The sequence below is a fragment of the Lytechinus variegatus genome, chromosome 6, assembly GCF_018143015.1.
Source record: "Lytechinus variegatus isolate NC3 chromosome 6, Lvar_3.0, whole genome shotgun sequence".
In the NCBI taxonomy this organism is placed as follows: Eukaryota; Metazoa; Echinodermata; class Echinoidea; order Temnopleuroida; family Toxopneustidae; genus Lytechinus; species Lytechinus variegatus.
The window spans coordinates 4,766,657-4,787,649 of record NC_054745.1 but is presented as its reverse complement, the minus strand read 5'-3'; the positions used below and the strand labels follow the sequence as shown (position 1 = coordinate 4,787,649).

Genomic DNA, 20,993 nt, shown 5'->3' with positions numbered 1-20,993 from the left:
ACCAAAGATATCCCATTTGTCATAACATAATAACTTTCATCTGTCTGGGCCCTGTTGTACAAAGAGTTACGATTGATCCAATCGTAACTATGGAAATCCATCAGTGTCATCATTTTTCTTTGTACAACATGGCCCATGGAGTGGATTTCGTTGGGTGTGGCTGCATGAAGAAATAACACAATTAACTTGAAATAAACATTCCAAAACTATTTTTATCCTGAGAGCAAACATATTTTTTTTTTACTTTTTTTTATTTCTCTCCAAACACCTGTATGTTATACATCATTCATATATTAACATCTTCAAAAAATGTCAAAATTTACAGATCAAAACTCCAGAAAAACAGCAGAGAAAAAACAACGGTTCCACAAGCATGGCCAAATGCACAGGGAAACGTGACCAAAAATGACGTAAAATAGAGAAGAAATAATACAAAGCAAGCAGAAAGACAACTTTCTGTGCCAAACTTAATACAATCCTTACGCTTGCAAATATACCTTGCACGCATATTTCTATGGCACATGAACATACACTGTGCAAACAGGGGAAAGAATTATAAACAGATTACTGTCATAAATTCATAAAAGTTATAAGCCTGTAACCCTTTTACTTCGACACATAATTCCTTACTATGGGCCACAAATAATGGACAATAACCTCATGAATTAAAGTTTTCTCTTCATCTAGCCGGAGACATTTAGTAACTGTGGCAAAAAACCCCTCAACAACACAACATTGAAGTAAGTTGAGTAATCCTATTAAAAAAAACAAATATGAATATGATATACAAAACAAGAATTAAAGGCACAACCAAATAGAAAATAGTGAAAATATGATTGTCATGATTATAATGGGGGGACGGGCAGGGGAGTAACAGAAAATCATAAATGTCAAACACCTCTAATCCCTGCCCCTATGGCAAAATAAATTGAATTCAATAAAAGAATAAATGAATGAATAATCAGATGAATGGAATTGTAGAGTAATACATTTATCTGGGAATTGTTGGTGAAAAATTCCCTGAATTAATTAATGAAGTATTGTAGATTAAACCAGGTCAGAAACTGATAAAATTAAAGTTTTTACTAGATATCTGCTCTCCTCCCTAGGCTAGTATAATACATGTATGTAATTTAGCTGTTTCCTGTCATATCGACAGGTTTTTAGGCAAAATATGGTCACTATTGGGAAGGATATACACCCAAGTTTATCCTTCTCTCAAACAAAACATACATGTGTGAAACAAAATAAATATATAATGCTTAATTGCTAATCTAAGATTGTCTAGAAAAATGACATTACCCCCCCCCCCCCCCCACATAAAGATTAAGAAATTTGTGCAAAAAAAGCAAGTCAATATTAAACTTTCTCAGCTCATATTTCAAACAAACTTGTAATATTAAACCAACCTTTTGTGAGGAATGAAATGCAATAAAGCAATTGCAACAAATATCGAATTTGCTTGTCAAAAGACAAATATTGGGAATACATTTAGAAAAAAAAAGTACACAAACAAAAAGTGAAAATTCAGAAAATAGAGAATGGCATTCGAAAGCACTGGAAATACTGTGTGTATATACACAATTCATATTGCACAAAAAAAACTCACGCGCACACTGATTAATTTGGTTGATGGTAAAAAAAAATCTCGCATAAATTGGGTAAACTCCAACTATATATACAAATCATGATCTCTGTTATATACCATCTACATCAACAACAAATTGGACCCAATCACATTGTCAAACTAAGACCAATAATATAATAAACAATGAACTTGCTTTAGAAAATGACCCTGCATTAACTTAAATGGCAATGTATTTAAGATTGGCAGTCACAAATCAAAATTTCACTAATTTCATTTAGAAAAAAGGACTATAAAGGAAAAATAGAATTAACAAACTTTGAATTAATTCTTTGACATTTGAGAGGAGAAAGGGTAACATTATATCTTTATCACGAAGGACATATCATTTGTCTCTTCTTGTTTAAAACGAGCAGAAGCTACCATGGGACTAAATCATTTCAATGGACAAAAAAAAAACGTATTGAAAGACAAAATTCCAAATGGAAAGAGAAATTTGATTTGCTACAACTCTATGCTGCCCAGTCATCACAAAAATGAAACATCATTTATAAATTCATTAAGAAATTAAGTGGCATTTTAAAAAACATACATGCAATAATAATTGATGGCACATGGAATTCACTGTACTTTACACACAGGCAAAATAGAAAAATATCTACTTCGAGTATGCAAATGTAAAATTTGTATGTTTTTTATGTAATTCTATTCATTTAATTGGTTTTCATAGACAGTCAGTGGAATGGAATAGAAAATAAATCCTGTAAAAACAGGAAATACTCAAATGACGAATAATAACTGCAATATAACTGGCCTAGCTGGACCCAACTCTCTATAAACATGTATCTCATTTGGACAAAGAAAGGTACTTTCTTAATTACAGATATTTGGATGTGTTCAGTAACCGGGGGGGGGGGGGGGGGGGGGGGGGGGGGGGGGGGGGCATTTCAGAAAGTTTCTTAATCACTTTGATTTTCGCTTGCTACTTATTGGCCAATCACATGCTCTGATTTCAGTAGCTTATAACAATAGTCAATGGATATCACCGACTAAAGATTTGCTCCAGGAAATGCTCTCTTTTTAATTTCATTTTGAATCCTGAAGATTTACCTTTGAATCACAAGTGATTTGGAAATGGTTTATATCGGAACAGAGATAAAAAGGCAAGAATTGTGTTTTTTCCCCGAATATCATCAAGAAATAGAGGGCCTGGGTCGGGGATACCGGACAATCCAAGTACTGACCAAAAGATTGAATGAACAACTTAAGAATTGACTTTTGAATGTACAATTGATGTTAATGATTAATTGTACATTGTGGTCGATGCAATCATTAAAACTTGTTTTAGGTTTAATTGCTAAGTTACATTTAGGTGTAGCAGAATCCTCGCTGTAATAACACTGGCTTAGGCAAAAAGTATCTGTAATTACCTTCTTTTCCATGGGAAGATTCATCTAAAATCTACAAAGGAATTAATTTGTGTTTACAGAGATATCCTGATTTGATACAAGTTGGCAATATGGTCTTGTTATCGTTGATGTGGAATGAAATTATGGATGCTCAATGTTAACGTTCCCTAAAAATATTACAATATGCAGCAACATGGTCTGGAATATAGAGTAATGATTTCACACTGGCAAATAGCATGAAATAAAAATGCAATAATAAATTATATAACTGATGCAGAGGTCACTGGCTAAAACTATCTCATCTACAAACTAAAAGGTATCAAACTGCACTGCACGAATGTGTATGAACATAGCATCTAAACCCGGCAACACTAAAGAGATGCAATCAATGTTAGGAACGACAATTGGTCGTCAGTGTAAGCCTATGGAAATCTGTGTACACAAAGTTACAATTGTAGTTACATATTGATTGCATCTTTTTATGTCACTGTGTCTTGGAATGGTGAAGGAAAAAAATAATACTTCAATACTTATCTCATCAAATAATTGCCCCGTGTAGAGTTTTAAAATCGAATCTCTAACTTTGCACAGCACACAAAATGTATGAACAACATAAATACAGCGAATAAATAATATTTCAAAATCATCCTTTTCTCACAGAGCAAATATACATATAATAAAGATTTCAATACTTAATGGAATGTGAAAGAAATATGGTATTTAGAAATACTTCAAATTCTATACGAGATTTCCATTTTTGATACAAGTACATAAAATATATAGTACGCACATCTTAGGGTTTTGTATTAACACAGAATAGGGTTAAAATTGGAGATAATGAATATAGTCCAGAATGTCAGAAGCTTATATTTGTCTCAAATTAATATTTTGACTGAGAAAGTCCTGAATTTACAATTTAAAAATATTTCAGCCTTTACGCAAATATTATAAATATCTCTCGGTCAAAAATACTTTATTGTATTGCAAAAAAATTAATTATATTACATTCTTAACACAAATGTAATGTGAAAGGGGCTTTAAATTTTAGACTTGAATTTTGAAGGAAAAAAAAATTATAATGGGAAATTAATCTTATGTTTTTTCCAATCTTCTGTATTAGGATGTACAACTATTTAAAACAGAAATAGCCAAGATCAACTCAATACCACATAGACTATACTCTCTCCATGCAAATAGATAATGAATATTCATAATCTATTTATCTATTTCTAATCTGAATACATTTACATATCATTATCTTTTTCTGTAACATGTAGAGGTAGACATGAAAAACTTAGAAAACATCCAGATTTATTGCAGAAGATTTTTTTGTCTCCAGTTTTCAAAGAGCACACATTCTTGAGTTACTTCCTCCCTTCCTAAGTGCTATGGCTCCCTCTGTTGGTCAATAAGCTTTAGCTTTTTAATACCACAGCCAAATGCAACAGATTTTTTTTCTATTCCACTCTCTCCAATAAATAACATGTCCCAATAAACAACTTTTGAATAGCATTATACTTATTTCAACATGGTGTAAAACCTATTGCGCTTGTAAAATTTCAGCCTTAAAATTTTCATTTTCAGTTACCAGTAACTTTATTTTTTCAGCCAGGATAGTGTTTTTTCTACATCCGATTTAATTTCATAAAAAAGTGGTGTCAGCAAAATTGTGCGATATAAACTTGCTTTAAGAAATGGCGACATCACATGAACAAGTTGGTGTTGTTCTTTTCTTGTCCTCCTTATTGATGCAAGAGGATGTATAGCTCAGCAAAAAAGAATAGATAAGCCCCACCCATTTTGCACACTGCACTTAAAACCTGAAGACTGACAAGAAACCCATTTTGCACACAGCACACTGAAGTGAAAACATCATTAAACCCTGTTAAGAAGAGACTTTGATAAATTCAAATGGAGAATAAATAATTCTCCTGCCTTCGATTGTTAATCAAGACAACAGCATGAAGATATGAGTGCGCAGCATCATCATCATGGCAACCGGCGACCCCATCAGCCTTATTTCTCTCACTTCTACTGGTACTTTGGATCTTCAAGATAGAACCTACAGAGTGACAAGAACTTGACTTGATTTTTTCTGAAGCAGCTAGATACCGGTTGATCCAACTGTTGCAAGTCCAGGATTTGGTCCAATGCTGATGTTGATTCTAAGTCGTTTAGCAATCCCATTTTCATTTAGGCTCGGAAAAGGGATTAACGCTCACACACTTACTCTTCCTCAAAATGAATGCTAGCGGGGAAGACGGGGCAACACCGCTCTTTATTCACGAGAAACACTTGGGACACACCCAGCCTCATCCTCCGACATGCCCCGCCCATCCGTCATCACAGCTACGCCTTGTACTCCGACTTGGGTGTCAGCGAGCCCTGGTTCGGATGCACTGCCCCCGGTCCGCCTCCTCCGGGTGCCCCTCCCACATTCCCACCGACCCCGCCCATCTCGTCCTGCCATTTGTCCTGACTCCGCCTCCGGGCGTTCATGAAGAAGTTACTGACCGTGCTCAGCTCCAGACCCAGCTGTTGGGAGATAGTTATCTGCATCTCCTTGGAGGGGCGTTTGTTCTCCTTAAAGATCGCATGGAGGGTGCGTCGCTGGAGGTCGGTGAAGACAAGGCGTGGTTTCTTGATATGGCTGTTCTGTGACGGGCTCTTCGCATCGTCTTCCTTCTTTTTGCAGGCTGTAGCATAAAGATACAAAAACGAAACGCAAATGAATTGTTGGCTTAAACTGAAAAGGGTCAAGTACATGTATGAAGTATAACAATGACTAAACTCCGTGATAGATTTATTTCAGGTAAATCAAGAAAAAGTGAATGATTTTGGTGGAGGTGCACTGAGAATTTCAGGTCAGTTTTTATTAATTTTGGGCACGTATTGACAGAATTTCAAAATATAACTTATATTACACACTAAAAGGGCTGACACTTCAGCAACAATATCCCAGTTTAACTCAATTTCTTGAAGAGATGGACTAGGATCATTCATTCTTTGCTTTGTCTGTATACTCATATACATGAACATTTTTGGTAAATGATGAATGAAATATGTATGAAAAAAGAACAAATCATTATTAGTGACAATGGATTATTCAGACATTCATTGAATCAGATTTTTAAAATGCTTGAACTGAGTAAAAAAAAACTCAATTCAAATGCATTCACTTAAAAATGCAGTCGCCATTCAAAAGCTTTTCAGAATCATTATGTGAAAGCAATGCACGTAAAATTCACACGGCATGCTGAATTATAACCAAACCATTAGTTAAAAACTTAAACCTAGATCAAAAGTGGGATAAGAGTACAATGGAATATGGAAACAAAACATTTGTCCATTAATAAAAGAGAAGAAAAATAGGTTAGTCAAAATATGAAAATGAAAGCATGGGAAGAAAGCCAGTTAGTATCCATGATTTACCTCAGTTTTCCCACCGCTTTGATAAATTTTTGTTTTGTGTTTGTCCTTTGTTTGCTACCATCCCTCAACCTTGTTTGCCATTGTCAATGAGTAGATCTTCTCATTCATAATTCAAACATATAACCCTGAATTGTAAGATGTGTATTCAAATTCATCTCTCTGTCTCATCTCTTCTCTCTTTCCTTTATCTTTGTCTTCTCCTCCCCCTCTCCCCCTCCTCACCTCCCCCTCTCTCTCTCCTCACCCCTCTTCCCCCCTCTCTCTCCTCTCCTCATTTAATATCCCTCTTTTTTTCATTTATCTTTTTGTCCTTTCTCCTTATTATACTCTTTTCTTTTTCTCCTACCCCATTCCCCTTACAAATTCAAAATTTCTCCTGAGTTTTCTCTTCTTCTCTTTTATTCTTCTTTCTGATTTTCTTCAATATCTTATTTTCTTGCTTGTTCACTATCTCACTATTTGCTCTTTCCTCTCTCCAACATTCTTCTCTCTCTTTAACCATGGGCCTACTACCTTTTTCCTTGAACCTTCCCCCTTCTTTATTTTACCTCTCTTTTCCTATTTTCTCCCCCCCCCCTTCCCTCCTTCACTCTCATACCCACCCCCTCTCTCTCAACACTATTTGCTTGAAAAGTATATTTTGGAAACAAAAAGGCTATGAGAATTCAACAGATGATGTAGTAGACTTGCAGACACTGTGTCCATATCGGAAAGTGTAATATAACAATACAATGAATATATTTATACTACTGAAGGCCATGCAGTAACACAATAAAAGTGGCATATAACATAATATACTATAGGGAATAGATTGATATATATCTCAACCTGGAAATCTTATTTCAGATATATTCAGAATGATTTATAGAACTGCCCCAAATCTATCTTTTCTCTATTATACTTCTTTGATGTAACAATAGGAGTTTCAATATCTTAGTTTTACATAAAAAAATTCAAGCCTGAAAACTTTCATTTTGAACTAGCTAGATTTCTTCCTCCCACAGCTCTCTTTTTCTACAATGTATATTGTTCAAAGGTGCATACAGTTTATCTAAAACTGTATCGTGCCACAGATATACTGTATGTTGATGAATATTGTCCTAATTGTTCCTTTTTTCTCTATCTTCCTAAAATATTAGTTTCTGAAGGATAAATATTGCATGATTTGAAAAATTCAAGCTCATACATGCTTGTACACACACTTCTCTGCATAATCAGTAGATTTCATGATGAGAAGCAAAGTTATCCTGTTTAGTGTCTGTTAATTAGCCCCCCAAAATATGTATATTGTCAAGCTGAGGTTGCTAATACTCTTAATCCATGTGTAATCCCTTTAATCCTCTCCCCTCCTCCCCAGTTCTGGGCAAGGGATCTAACTCTAGGGGTCCATGTTGGTACCAGATGGGCTAACAATGGCTTACAGAGGGGGGCAATTCTACCCCCCATTGTCCAAAATGGTGCTCCTTCGTTCATAGCTCCATGTACTCTGTATCATAATAATAGGTGTAAAAAATAGCTTTTGGTCTCATTCCAATCCCTGTCCATCACTATACTTCAACAAAAAGGGAATTTAAAAGGCTGAGGGCTGGTATATCTCAATGGTTAAGTTTACAAAACAGGTCTTTAATCTATCGCCACTGTCACATCTTTTGGGCTCTTTTCATATGCAAGTCTTTAATAGACTACAACTTAATTGACAGAATATTTCTAGGTTGTCAGACAAGCCATAAAGTAAAATGGGACCTGGTGAGTGTTTTATAAAGCTGTTCGTAAGTTAAAAGTGACTTTGAGAACGACTGGTGATTCTTTCTTGTGGTAAATGATATATTCATTCGCGATGGCCAAGCGCGTAAGAAAGGATCACCAGTCATTCTCAAAGTCGCACTTAACTTACGAACAGTTTTATGAAATGGCCCCCTGACACAAAGGTTATCAATTAACCGCTAAATTGGAAGAACAATTCTGATCTTTCTCTCTCTCTCCCTCTTTCTCTGATTCTCTTACTTTCTTAGTGATGACTAACGCCCCCACCCCCTCTCCCCCATATACCAAAACCAATAACCAACTTGTGGGAACTTCAGCCTCAAATACCATCTGTGTAAATTACATTCCAGTCAGCCAGTCAAAATTGCATGCCATTATCCTTTCTCTCCCCCCAAAAAACATATTGCAAATTTACATCATGTACAACTTAAGCTTGCCTAGGCCTCAAACCCATGCATGCCGCTAGCAAACAAATTATCGATTCATAAGAATCAATATTGTTCTTTTCTAATTAAAATAACTTTTTTTTCCTTGCCAAAAGCGGGGAATAATCTAATTAAACACGATGGGGCTAAGTTGGCAAGATATTGCGAGGAAAAGTCGTGGGGGGGGGACCATTGAGAATAACGCGACCGGAGAAATTCATAAACCTCTCTCAAAGAATCAAAAGCGATGCTATTTGTTTTGTTTGTCTTATTTCTTATCATTAGATAAGATAATAATCACAGATCTCGCACAACTTGAGAATGCTATATAGCCAGGACCAGTCGAGGGTTCAGAGCATGAAGGATCTTAGTGTATGTACTAAGTTAAAACACGTCCTTCTACTAATACCATCCAAGTATGTCAGGAACTAATTGTAAAAGTCGCGGTTCCTCAACCAACTTCATCAATATACCAGTAGCATTATCATGTCCTCTCAAATTTCATATTGAATTATGAGCTTAAAATCATGAAAATACAATAATGAAACAATGACTTTTCGATCGATTGTATACTCAATTGTGAACCAAATATTATCTTAAATACACATTGCAAAAATTAAATGCCATATCAGCATTTTCTGGGACAAAAATTAATAATTTTTCAACAATTTGCACTTAGTTGCTTCGTTTTCTCATTGCAATGACTGAGATAGAATTCAAAGTTTATTCATTTATCATGATATTGATATTTGTTAATATAATAAATATAATTATTAAAAATAGTTCTACATTTACAAATAAAATGATACCACTTTTAAGACGGCATCCCATATCAATCTGTAATTCCATCTTCCGCTGTGTTCTTAATGAAGTAACCTGTTCAAGCCCAATTTCCACAAACCCACAAAAGACGATACACATTTTGCCTTGCTAATAGCTCACCCTCGGGGGCAGTGCATGTAATCCGAGATTTCACTTACAAATATTCACTTTCTGAAGATATTCTGTGGCAGGCCGCCACCAAATTTTGGAGAAAATGGCGGTGATATATTAAGTGGTGTAAAAGCGTTTTTGCCTCAGGTCGTGGTAGGGGGGATTGGGACAATGCGGAGTCTTATTGAATTAATGGTGGAAAACTAGATCCAGTACCAATTTAATTGATTTTGTAATTTGTAGCTGGTTTTGCATTTTGATCAAGAGCTGAAGTGCAAGTGAATGAATATAGTGATGATTTCAGAAGAATTGTTTTATGTAAATAATACGATATGCCACAAAAGATAAAAAAATAATAAAATATGCCACAAAGAAAAACATTACATGTAGGAATGAGAACAAAGAAGGACAAATAATGTGGAATAAAATTCTATTTTAAACATAAAAAAATCTATTCTATAGGGAAATATCGGTTAAAAACAACAATATCTGCTTTTGTTCGATAACAAAAAAAAGAACCTCTGCAGATGTGCTCAAAATACATTGTCCCACCTTTTGTTGCAAATGAGTGCTTAGAAGGGTGTTCAGAATCCTTGAAAAGAGTTCAAATTCTCACTTATTACAGTCCCACTCTGCTTTCTATACATGCGCTGCATGACACTGCCACAGGGATAAACCTGTAACAGAGCCCCCCTTTAACACAAAGGTAAATTTTATCTGCCCATTTCCCGTTCAGAGGCATTCCAAAAGTACGAACCGAATTTGGAGAATGTACTTTTGGCCTGGAGACAGTAACGGGAATCCGCAATCACTTCACGTGAAGTATTTGAAAACCGAGAAACTATTACTCACCCTCGTACCGTCTTTATTGCCCTTTTAACCGGTATTTTAAACAGTGCTTGGGTATGATAGCCTCGCTGGTTCAACTGGTTTTTAATTTGCTCAGTATTAACTAGCGATTTGTTAGTACAGGGTTGAAACAAAAGTGCCTTTTAAATGTTATAATTGATATTATTATTAGAAATATCGCTAACTGCTAAAAATAACTGAAAAATAATTGAAATAAGAAATTGATTAAATAAATTCTGAAAATATTAATGAAGTGCTTGAAAATAAGAACTAAGTAACTATTTGCTTTTGCTACTTGTAAACTAAGTTGCTTAAAAACTTTACCATATGATTAAAAAGCAATCAATATAATGATATGAAATTTAAATCGCAAAGATCAGAAAATATAACAAAGCTTATCGCAATGTTAAATCAACTCCCAACTTTGTGTAAATAAAAAAAAACCACAAAATGAAAAAGCGGACTATAAGATTTTCCTAACTCACTGATATTTATGAAAGAGCTTCAAAATAATGAAATTACATCATCAAATATTTATAATGAAAATAATGATAGGCATTTATATAGCACCATCTATCTAGAAATATTCTATTCCGAGTTTATTATTACCCGCCTTTAGCTCGAGCTGCCTTTCAGCGCTCATGCATTCAAGGAATCAATCCTGCCGGGTACCCATTCACCTCACCTGGGTTGAGTGCAGCACAGTGTGGATAAATTTCTTGCTGAAGGAAATAACGCCACGGCTGGGATTCGAACCCACGACCCTCTGTTTCAAAGTCAGAAGACTGATCCACTGGGCCACAACGCTCCACATTAGTAATTGACACAAACACTAGTGCAAAATTCAGTTTACTCCTAACATTGCCTAAAATGAACTGAAATAAAAGCAGAATTTTAGATCATCCTCAACAAATGATCTTTTCCTCTCTGCCTGTTTGCTGGCCCTGATCAAAGATCAAGAACTGCAACGCGCTACTCTCTTTCCGCGCCTGATTGTGCAGGGGGGCATAATCCATTTTTCTCACAGCTGAAAAATGACAACAGCGCCCCTGCGAGTATACACAGGGTGTATTTAATTTGGTAATTGAATTGGTTTAAAGTAGATAGTATTGTAGGGAGATGGAGATGATGTTTTGGATGATATTTCTCCAGGGGGCCGCTCGGTTTAAGCTCGTTTAAAAAAATCTGATTGTTGAGCGCATGATGGCTAATACAACGCTATCCACCTTGCTAACTTCCTTTTTCAGTTCTTCATTTCTCTACAATCACAGTTTATTTCATTTTATCGTCTTTTCACTCACACGGATGTATTTCGCCCTTTCTCATCTGCAAGTATGCTATCCTACTTTTAATATCATATCTTTATTACAATTGTGCGTATTATTTTGCATTACTGTCTTTATAAAGTATTATGTGTGTCACTGTAGTTTGCATTTCTGTTCAACTAATCATGTTCCAATTATCATATTGCATTTACATGTATATTATGTGAGGGTATGGGTAACCACAAATGAAAGTAGCTGAAATTATGCTTTTATTCTTTTGTACAAAGCACAGAGAAGTTGAAGATAAAATAAAATTTAAAAAATCGGCAAGAAAGCTGAACTCATAACCCTGCTTACTGCTTTGATCATAGACATTAATAATACACTGACCTTAATAGTTTTCTTTCTTTAATTAGGGGGAGGGGGATATCAAATTGTTCGATATCCTTGTTTCTCTCTCTCTTTCTTTCTTTCTATCTTTCTTTCTTTCTGTCTTTCTTTCTATCTTTCTTTTCTTCTCCCTCCTCGGTAATTTTCATTCCTATTCTTTAACCTTCACTCAGCTCTATCTTGCCAAGCATAATACATTTTTCAAGAGTACTAACTTAATCCTTTTCTCATCTCTCTCTTTCTTTCTTTCTTTCTTTCTTTCTTTCTCTCTCTCTCTATCCCAGCTCCTCCTCCCCCTCTCTTCTCCTCTCTCTCTCTTGATCCCCCATCCATTTTCCCTCCTCCCCAAGGAAGGGGCACTTTGTTTGCATAATCAATTAATGCACAATTAGGCTCCGGCTCCCAGGCATTGTAGGGCATATGGTCGGCTAATCCCAAGGGCTTCCTGTGCAATAAATTATGCATGTTTGCCAAAGAGGGGATGGGGAGCAAGACTAATCCATCATTTGTTTAGCCATGATTCATAAATCAATCAAATTTATGAAGTGAAGAGGGCTTCGGGACCCAAATAACTCTGCATGACTCTGATTGAAGACAGTAGGATAGGAATAAAATCTATTATATTTCTTCTCAATCTCTGTTTTTTAATTCAATGTTATTTGTTGTTTTATTCTATTTCTTAAATTCATGCATGGTGGAATGTACAAGGCCTCTCTAATATCATGTTATTTTATATTTAAAAATCGCTATAATTTAGCTATCCATTAACTTTAATTCTTTTCAAGTATCTACAATTTTATTCAAATAACTTCAAAAATTCTAACATTTCTAATCATTAATGATTGATTCATTTTTTTTGTCAATATTGTATAAGCATAAATGTTTTTGTTTTTATTTAACGTGGTATGAATCATAATTGGCAATTAAGAATTTTAACTTCCTTGTCTGGATATAGTGTATAACTAGAATGTAATAAAATACATTCATATCAGCTTAAGATAAGCTTCATGCTCTTTTTCTTTATAAATCACAAAGAACCAGCCCTTTTTATTCCTATTGATACCATTCAAATTTTGTACAGCATATTCTATTATCTCTTACCATTTTATCATTTAAGTAATAATTCCTAAGGTAAACAAAGAAACTAACATGTGTATTATTTCAAGTCTATGTGATTCTAACACAATGTGAACTGACTACATTCACATAAATCAGGTATAAACAGAGTAATTATATAGAAATCACAGAATTTTGGGCTTTAAATTGTATAGGACTATGAGTATTCTAACAATGGTCAATAGAAGGTGTAAGGTATAATAAGCAAACATGCATTAACCCATTGGGCATACAATTTTGTATATAAATGCCTGTATCATATACATTCTTTTGTACACACTAGTCAGAGCATAAGCCGCAATGAGTTAACTAATCATTCACCAAGCTATACCAATGCCCTTTTAGCACTGAAGCTATGAAATGCTTCAATGTACATGGACATTACACAAAGTAAGCTCCTCTTAATAGATCAATTTCAATATCATGCACACTTTCCATAGACCCTAAAATATATCTACTACTCTTTATAGATTAATGTACCATTTATCCTTTTAACACTAGAGTGTCTAAGTGCTTCAATGTATTTTGCAATGGGCCTGTTAACGGTCAATTCCTTAACTTTGCTTCTCAGAGTCGCATTTTTCAATCACTTCTGAAATCTGGCAAGAGAAAAAAAACCTGACTCGTATAGGTGAGCATCCCTTGATAAGGAGCTAAGAAGCCGATCGATTAATGACAATTCTCCCTCGCTTGTCCAACGAGTGGCTAAGAGTTTTCCTAGTGTAATGCGAGATGCCATTGAAAGCGGTTTGACACACGGGTGGAGTGGGCTGGGAGAGCGCTCGCAGCGCCGCAACCGGAAAACTCGACAGTCTGGGGGGAGAAGAGTGGCGAGCATCCCGAGACTCATTGTCAGTCAAGCGCGTAGAAGGGGTATTCTCAATGGGGATGAATCTGTTAATAAAGGCATTGGTAAAACATATTTTTGTCATTCAATGAATTTTTGGCCAGGTATTGATTCCTTGAATGAAAAATTGAAAACAAATACACCTTTTCTTTCAAAAAAATTGTGATGTGTGGATCAGTGGTCAAGCACCTACCATGTGAAAAAATTCTAGGTTTAATAGACAATCAATCTGAACATTTGTCCACTCTTGGTGGCCAGGTGGTCAAGCATGCACCCGCAATATCAACAGAAAGTTGTTGGGTCACCAAACAATCCATCTGAAAATGTGTCCACAGATGGTGGCCCAGATGCCAACACCAGCCACATGAACAAGAAGTTTCAGGTTCAAGGATTAATACCCTTTTTTATGTAAAATGTATCCATACATGGTGGGTTGAGTGGTCAAGCACCAACCAATGTAGAGAATCAAAATGAATAAAATTGTTTGCAATAACATGATTGTTTCAAAGTTCTTGCTAATACATGTATAGTTAAATGATTTTGGTTGAGGTATGATATTGTCCCACTTATGTTTTGCACAATGATTTTCAGATGCAATTGTTTTCAGGGTTTTATATTTACAACAAATAGTACCTTGCAGCCTAGATTTTTTTTGAAAGTCAAATCAATGTTAACCATTGCCATTAAGACAACATTGCTCCATTATTTGTAAAATATGGTTTTGGGCAAGGAAGCCTTTATCCCCACTTACAGCAAACATTATATCACTCAACAGTCTACACACTATACCGTTAGTACAGGAAAAATATGCAAATTCGGAGGAAGGTGACCTGACACAGGCAGCGACAACCGCCATTCGGTAGTATTTTAGTAGAAGTAGCAGGGGTAGATAGTGAATACACGGCGGAGGAAAACGAACCCGGTGCAGGAGCGGAAGAGGAAATAGTACGACTTTAGAACACTAATGGGTCCATTCTCGTCTCCCTTGCATGGCAAACAAGGTGACAGTAGCTCCAAAAGCAGAGAAGAGAACTTGATATGGGCAGGCTTTTCCCTGTCGACTCCCGTCTCGAATACCAGTAGGAATGACTGCCCCGCGACGTGGGATCGAGAGGAAGCGCTGACTAAGAGAGGGAGAGGTGTCGCTTTCAGCACACAAGTAATGTCAAATATTCGCTATCATGAGAGAAACGTATGCCAGGGACTCAAACGGCAGACAAAGATTTCTCAAAAGCTCCATTAACTGTTGGTCCAATTTCTCCTAAAGATATTGTACATGCTACTTAGTACATGGGCCGGTATACAGAATACAATTTTGAAAGGAATAAAGAGTAAAGGCATAGGGAGAAAAGTTTCAATTGCTTGTCCCTTAAAAAAAATAATTTCAAATCAATTATTTGGTATTGAACTCCAAAAGGTAAATGAATATTCAATGTTGCATAATTCGTTGAATAGGTGTAGTAGAATGAACTTGACACTTTGTTAGTATAGTCTGTGTATTTCATTGACCCTAGGGATTTAAATGTTGAAATAAATGTATGAATGAATATTGTGTGCTTGACAGGAAACTATTATTTCTAACTAAAATGAGGTTAAATATGGAGTGATTTCCACTCACCCTATGTTATACTTCAAAAACATGCACAGATGGTGTGAACACATTAGGATCCTTCAGTACACATGAACCCTACATCTATTTTCCAGGATTCACTGTCATATTATATTTAAAGACACAGGAATAAATGTTGGTGTAAACACACCAGAGAGGTACTTGAATGAAAAAACTTTCAGAAATCATGCTACACTGAAAGAAACGTGAGGAAATTTTGATGCAAACACACTGGGAACGTTGTTAGCCAGGCCAAACGTGTTTGGTCATCGATACCCTTTGTCAGATGAAGTTAAGTGCTCTTTAGTGCGGCACCACTTCCGAGAGCCCACACTCTTCCTCCAAAAGATGTTTGATTATTAGGCCTGTTTCCTTGCGCAGAATCCCAATAGAATAGCTTTTTAAGGAAGGTATGACTGGCTGAGAGCATCTTGATGCTCCACTTCAGTAGTGGTATCCTACCATGATGATGTGAATTCATTTGACTCATTTGGTCTAGTGTTTTTTCTTAATTTTGTCTTTCAATCATCAGGTCGTGGGTTCAGATCCCGGCCTTTCTATGTTTTCCATCAGCAAGAACTTTACCCAGATGAAAGGAGTACAACTATTGTTAATATGGTAGGAAATAATGGGAAAGAAACTAGGAAATAACTACAGAGCTATTGAAAGGAAATATTGGTTTTTAGAGGGATACTTGAAGTTCATCTCAGCACATCTGAAGAAAAGGAAAAAATCAAGGAAAAGGTTATCTTCTAACAAACAGACAAGGAATTGCTCGGTTGAAGAATACTTTGCATTTTGCAATTGATTCCTAGCTTTCTATTACAGCCTAACCCTAACCGAATACTTTCCATTTCGGAAATTGTACCTGAATTAACGTTTCTTCCCACAGATAATTATGACGCCTGTATTTACTCTCCACTCCAGGTTCCCTCAGGGTGCGGTATGCTCTCCTGTTTCATTCTAGCTTTCATTGGTGAGGAATCTAGGCCTCATTTTGGTCGCTAACTTCATTACGGTCATTTCGGTGATAATGTTACCCCATCACAGTCCTTAAAAAGAAAACCCTGAATTTTATCCACGCCGCCGTTCTTCTCGCTCTCTCGGTTTTCTCTAATTCAGTTCCGAAGATACATTGTTTGTTGATTTCTGCCATTGGGTGTGTGGAAGGATCTTTAACAAATGCTTCTTTTTTACCATAAACACTTCTCTTCCCTCGCTCCTTAATTTTCGTTAAATTTTGCAAGAAATCCAGTTCGCGTTTCGGTCCCGAAGCACTTACAAGTTGCGGAATTGATTTCGCCTAAAACAAATTCCCACTTGAGGAAATAAAAGAGATCACAGGACACCTGTGTTTCTAGAGTTCTTTCCAAGCAAGTGACAATTTAGACATTTCATAGATTTTCATTCCTGTGTATGTCCAACAAGCCCTAAAATAGATTTGTCTAAAATCTGCAATATTATGCAATAAAATGTTTAATAACCACACTATTGATAATCATTGATATCATGATAGGCCACCTTATTATAATAATAATAGGCATTTATATAGCGCCATCTATCTAGAAATATTCTATTCCGAGGCGCGTTGTTATTATTACCCCGGCTTTAGCTCGAGCTGCCTTTCAGCGCTCATGCATTCAAGGAATTAATCTTGCCGGGTACCCATTCACCTCACCTGGGTCTCGTGCAGCACAATGTGGATAAATTTCTTGCTGAAGGAAATTACGCCACGGCTGGGATTCGAACCCACGACCCTCTGTTTCAAAGTCAGAAGACCACTGGGCCACAATGCTCCACATTATGATATTAACTATATCATGACAATGTTTCTCTGTTTAGTTGGTAAATTTTCCACTTTCAATATACGCACAGGTGCTGCAGAAACAAATTTCAGGTAATATATGTATAAATCATAAATATCAAGAAGAAATAGGCCTACATGACAAATCTACAAATGTTTAAATCATGGGCTAGTAATGTTTGGAACTTAAAACATACTTCTTTGAAGATTTCGAAAGTGCGCGCAACTAAAAAGCATCTCATGTGATGAATAATATAATTTGGTCCTTAATAAAAAGGCAATATCATGTAAAGACCTTAAAAGCAAATTACGTGTTGATTGCTAAAGTGATTTTAAACCTGTAGTTTTGGGGAATAAAGAGGGAACTAAAGAGGGAACTATTTTGCCAGTCATTTAACATCTACTAAAGATAGTGGTGTTTTTTCATGAAATGCTCTATCAGTTGTTTTTAGCCCTTTGATGGTTGGTAATATAAGAACTGGAGAGAAAGAAAGACAAAAGTAAGAAAAAAAAACAAAGCAAGAAAAGGAAAGAAAATGGTATAAAAGGCTAGGACCTTTATAAAGGGGAAACAATCTTTTTTCAAATGTTAAGGTTATATTTCTTTTTCAAAGCAGATAGAGGGGTAAAAAAAGCTATCATAAAGAAAAAGAAAAACTTAGTAAAAAAACAAAAATCTGTGGTAGTTTAGGTCTTCCAGAATACAATATGGAACTTGTTTCAACACACAGAATCTGCACATAATTATAACTGATTTCAAATTTCATTATCTAAAACAGAAAATTTGAATTTATTCAAATTAATTTTCAAATTTTAGACCACCATCTTGAAAGACACCATAGCAACTGTCCTCAAAGTTAATCAACCCTGAGACCTTACATCCCCTCAAAGCACACCATCTCACTATAGATACGGATGAAGCAAAGCAAGCAAGCAAGCAAACGATGGAGCAATCTCGAACTCTGGGAGTAGGGGAAAAAATCACTAGTGATTCTTAGGGTCCGTATTGATAAATCAATGCTAATCTCGTTTGTTGCGTCGGAATCGATGCACCTTAACAATCCCTGATAGATCTTAAAGATGAGGACATCCCATCACTCTCCTCAGACAGAGAGAGATCGAAACATTCCACAGTCAATTTACACTCGTTTAACAAGTGCTTACCCAGAGATCAATATAGTCTAACCGACTTATCTTCCAATATATACTCTTTAAAGGCGACTTAATCTTCCAATATATACTCTTTAAAGGCGACTAAATATCCTCCAATATGTTCACTTTAAAGACGTCCTATCTGAAAATATACAGGACAATGCCTTGAAGGCAGGTTGTTTTCTAAAAAGCATCCCTTATTTTCTTTATTTCTTCACCTTAAAGGCAACTTTGATTCTTATATCCCAACAATGATGACTTATCTTCCAATATGTAAACATTAAACTCAACTTATTGTCTTATACGCACCCAAAACGGAGACTTGTCTTCCATTACACCTTAAAAGCAACTTATCGTCCAATATAGACCTTAAAGCTGACTTATATCCCAATATATTCAAACCTTATTGGTGACTTATTTGGCAATATACATACCTTACAGTCAACTTTAATCTTAGCTTTAGATTAATTCATTTCATTTTGGGGATATTTGATCAAATATTCATTCCTCATAATAATCACAAACATTTTTCTTACCAAATAACAAAAAAAATTGACACAAAGCATTCAAGAAGAAAGAAAATGCATTAAAATTTATCAGTCTACTGAGTTGTTCATTATACCTATTCCATCTGGCATTTTAAGATTCACATCTACATTATAACCCATAGGCATGGTTCACGCTATTCTTATTTGTTGAACAGTTGACAACTCCATAATCAATGGTTGTGGATGTCCTGAAAGCAAGAGGTAACAAATTCTACTAAAGGTATGGTAGTGTTATCTAAGGCACTAAATCCATTTTGAAAATTTGACAACGTAGTAATGCACATAGTAATGGAAAGGTAAATACATGAATATGATCAACATTCTCATGACTGTAACAAAAGTCCTTTTTGCAACACGTACAATGGAAAGCATGCTAGCCTCCAGACCAATATATCGGCATTGCATTGAAAATGGAGTTAAGACCTTTTGGCACTCAAGGCATTAGCACTATGGATATATCAAATACACTATCAATCAAGTGCCTGTTTCCACTCGTGCCATTTTTCCTTGATTTAATCTCAATTTTCAGGGGTAACGAGGTCTCCTCCGAAATAGGTTTGTGTCTGTTCACCTGTGCTACTGTACACACAAGTTACTCAGAGAGTTGATATATTAGTGAAACCATATAGAGAGGGAGAGAGGAGGACATGAAAGAAAGAGGGGGAGAGGTATAGGGGAGGGGGATGGGATGAAGAGGGAAGATGACTGAGCAAGTGAGGGGAGCAAGAGAGAGACAGACAGACAGAGAGGGGGTGAATGAGAAAGGACAAACAGGAAGGGAAAATAAAGTACCGGTATATAAAGTAGGATGGAAGAAATAGAAAGAAAGCAACAGATGATGAGAAGGTAAATGAAAGGATGAGGAAGAAGAGTGATAGTAGGAGCGGTTCCAGGATTTTCTAAAGGGGGGGGCAAATTTTTCTGAGAAAATTTTTCGTCCCAAAACAAAATTGACATGAAAAAAAGGTCTTCACTTTAAAGGGGTGGGGGCACAGCCATCCTGACCCCCCCCCCATGGATCCACCAGAGATAGAGATGGGGGTTGGGGTGAGGTGATGTAAAAGTAAGGAAGAGAGAATAAGTGAAAGAAGAAAGCAAGAGGCGGAGAGGGGAATTTAGTCAAAGAGACAGAAAACAAGAAAGAGAGAGAGAAAGAATAACTTGGTGTCTGTGGAGTTTGCACTGGATGAGAGTGTAAGGACAATGTGGTCCTTTTCTTGAATGAGAAGGGGGGAGGGGTGTTAAAGAACGCGAGTGTGTGACTAAATACATTAGACGATAACAATGAAACTAAGTATTCAACCTATCAACAACAAAAAATGTTTCTCAAGAGTAAATTTAAAGATTCCTCAAATAGTACCATCCTCCAACACTAAGAATGTTTGCCTTATTGGCTATGACAATAAATAGTGTTTAAAAAGTGATATTACCATATAATTACAATATATCGAAAACAGTATTAGACCAAACATGCTTGGACAAAGTGGGATAAGTTCATTAGACCAAGTGGCATTTCACTTATTGGTCAATATAGCCCTACAATGTAATATGACACTATCACTGGGCTGAGATAGTACCATGGTATGGTATACTATTATCGCCCCCTGGCTTCTAAACACACATGTGTCTTTAATTAGGGTTGTTCTTCATGCATATTCCTTCCCCCTTCTCCCCGATTAAGTGGACGATGATCGCGCCCGAGGCCGCAAGGTGTACAGAACGTTTTATCCCCTCGCGAGTTCGCCTCATCAACGACGCTCTCCCCGGTCCGTGCCTCATCTTCGCTGGGGGGAGGTAAACGACGTGGTGGAAGCTGCAACACCGGTCTCTACCGTACCGAGAAGCGACCGGCGCATAACTTGACG

General features: G+C 36.2%; 1 protein-coding gene across 1 annotated transcript in view; it reads right to left on the bottom strand.

The window, feature by feature from the left end:
* Positions 1-231: 231 nt before the first annotated feature.
* Positions 232-20,993, bottom strand: part of LOC121416890 (one cut domain family member 2-like) — a 49,368-nt gene continuing 28,606 nt past the window's right edge. Inside the window, exon 3 of the mRNA XM_041610417.1 lies at positions 232-5,690. Within this exon, the coding sequence (XP_041466351.1) occupies positions 5,344-5,690 (347 nt within the window). The 3' untranslated portion in view covers positions 232-5,343. The remainder of the gene's footprint in view (positions 5,691-20,993) is intronic.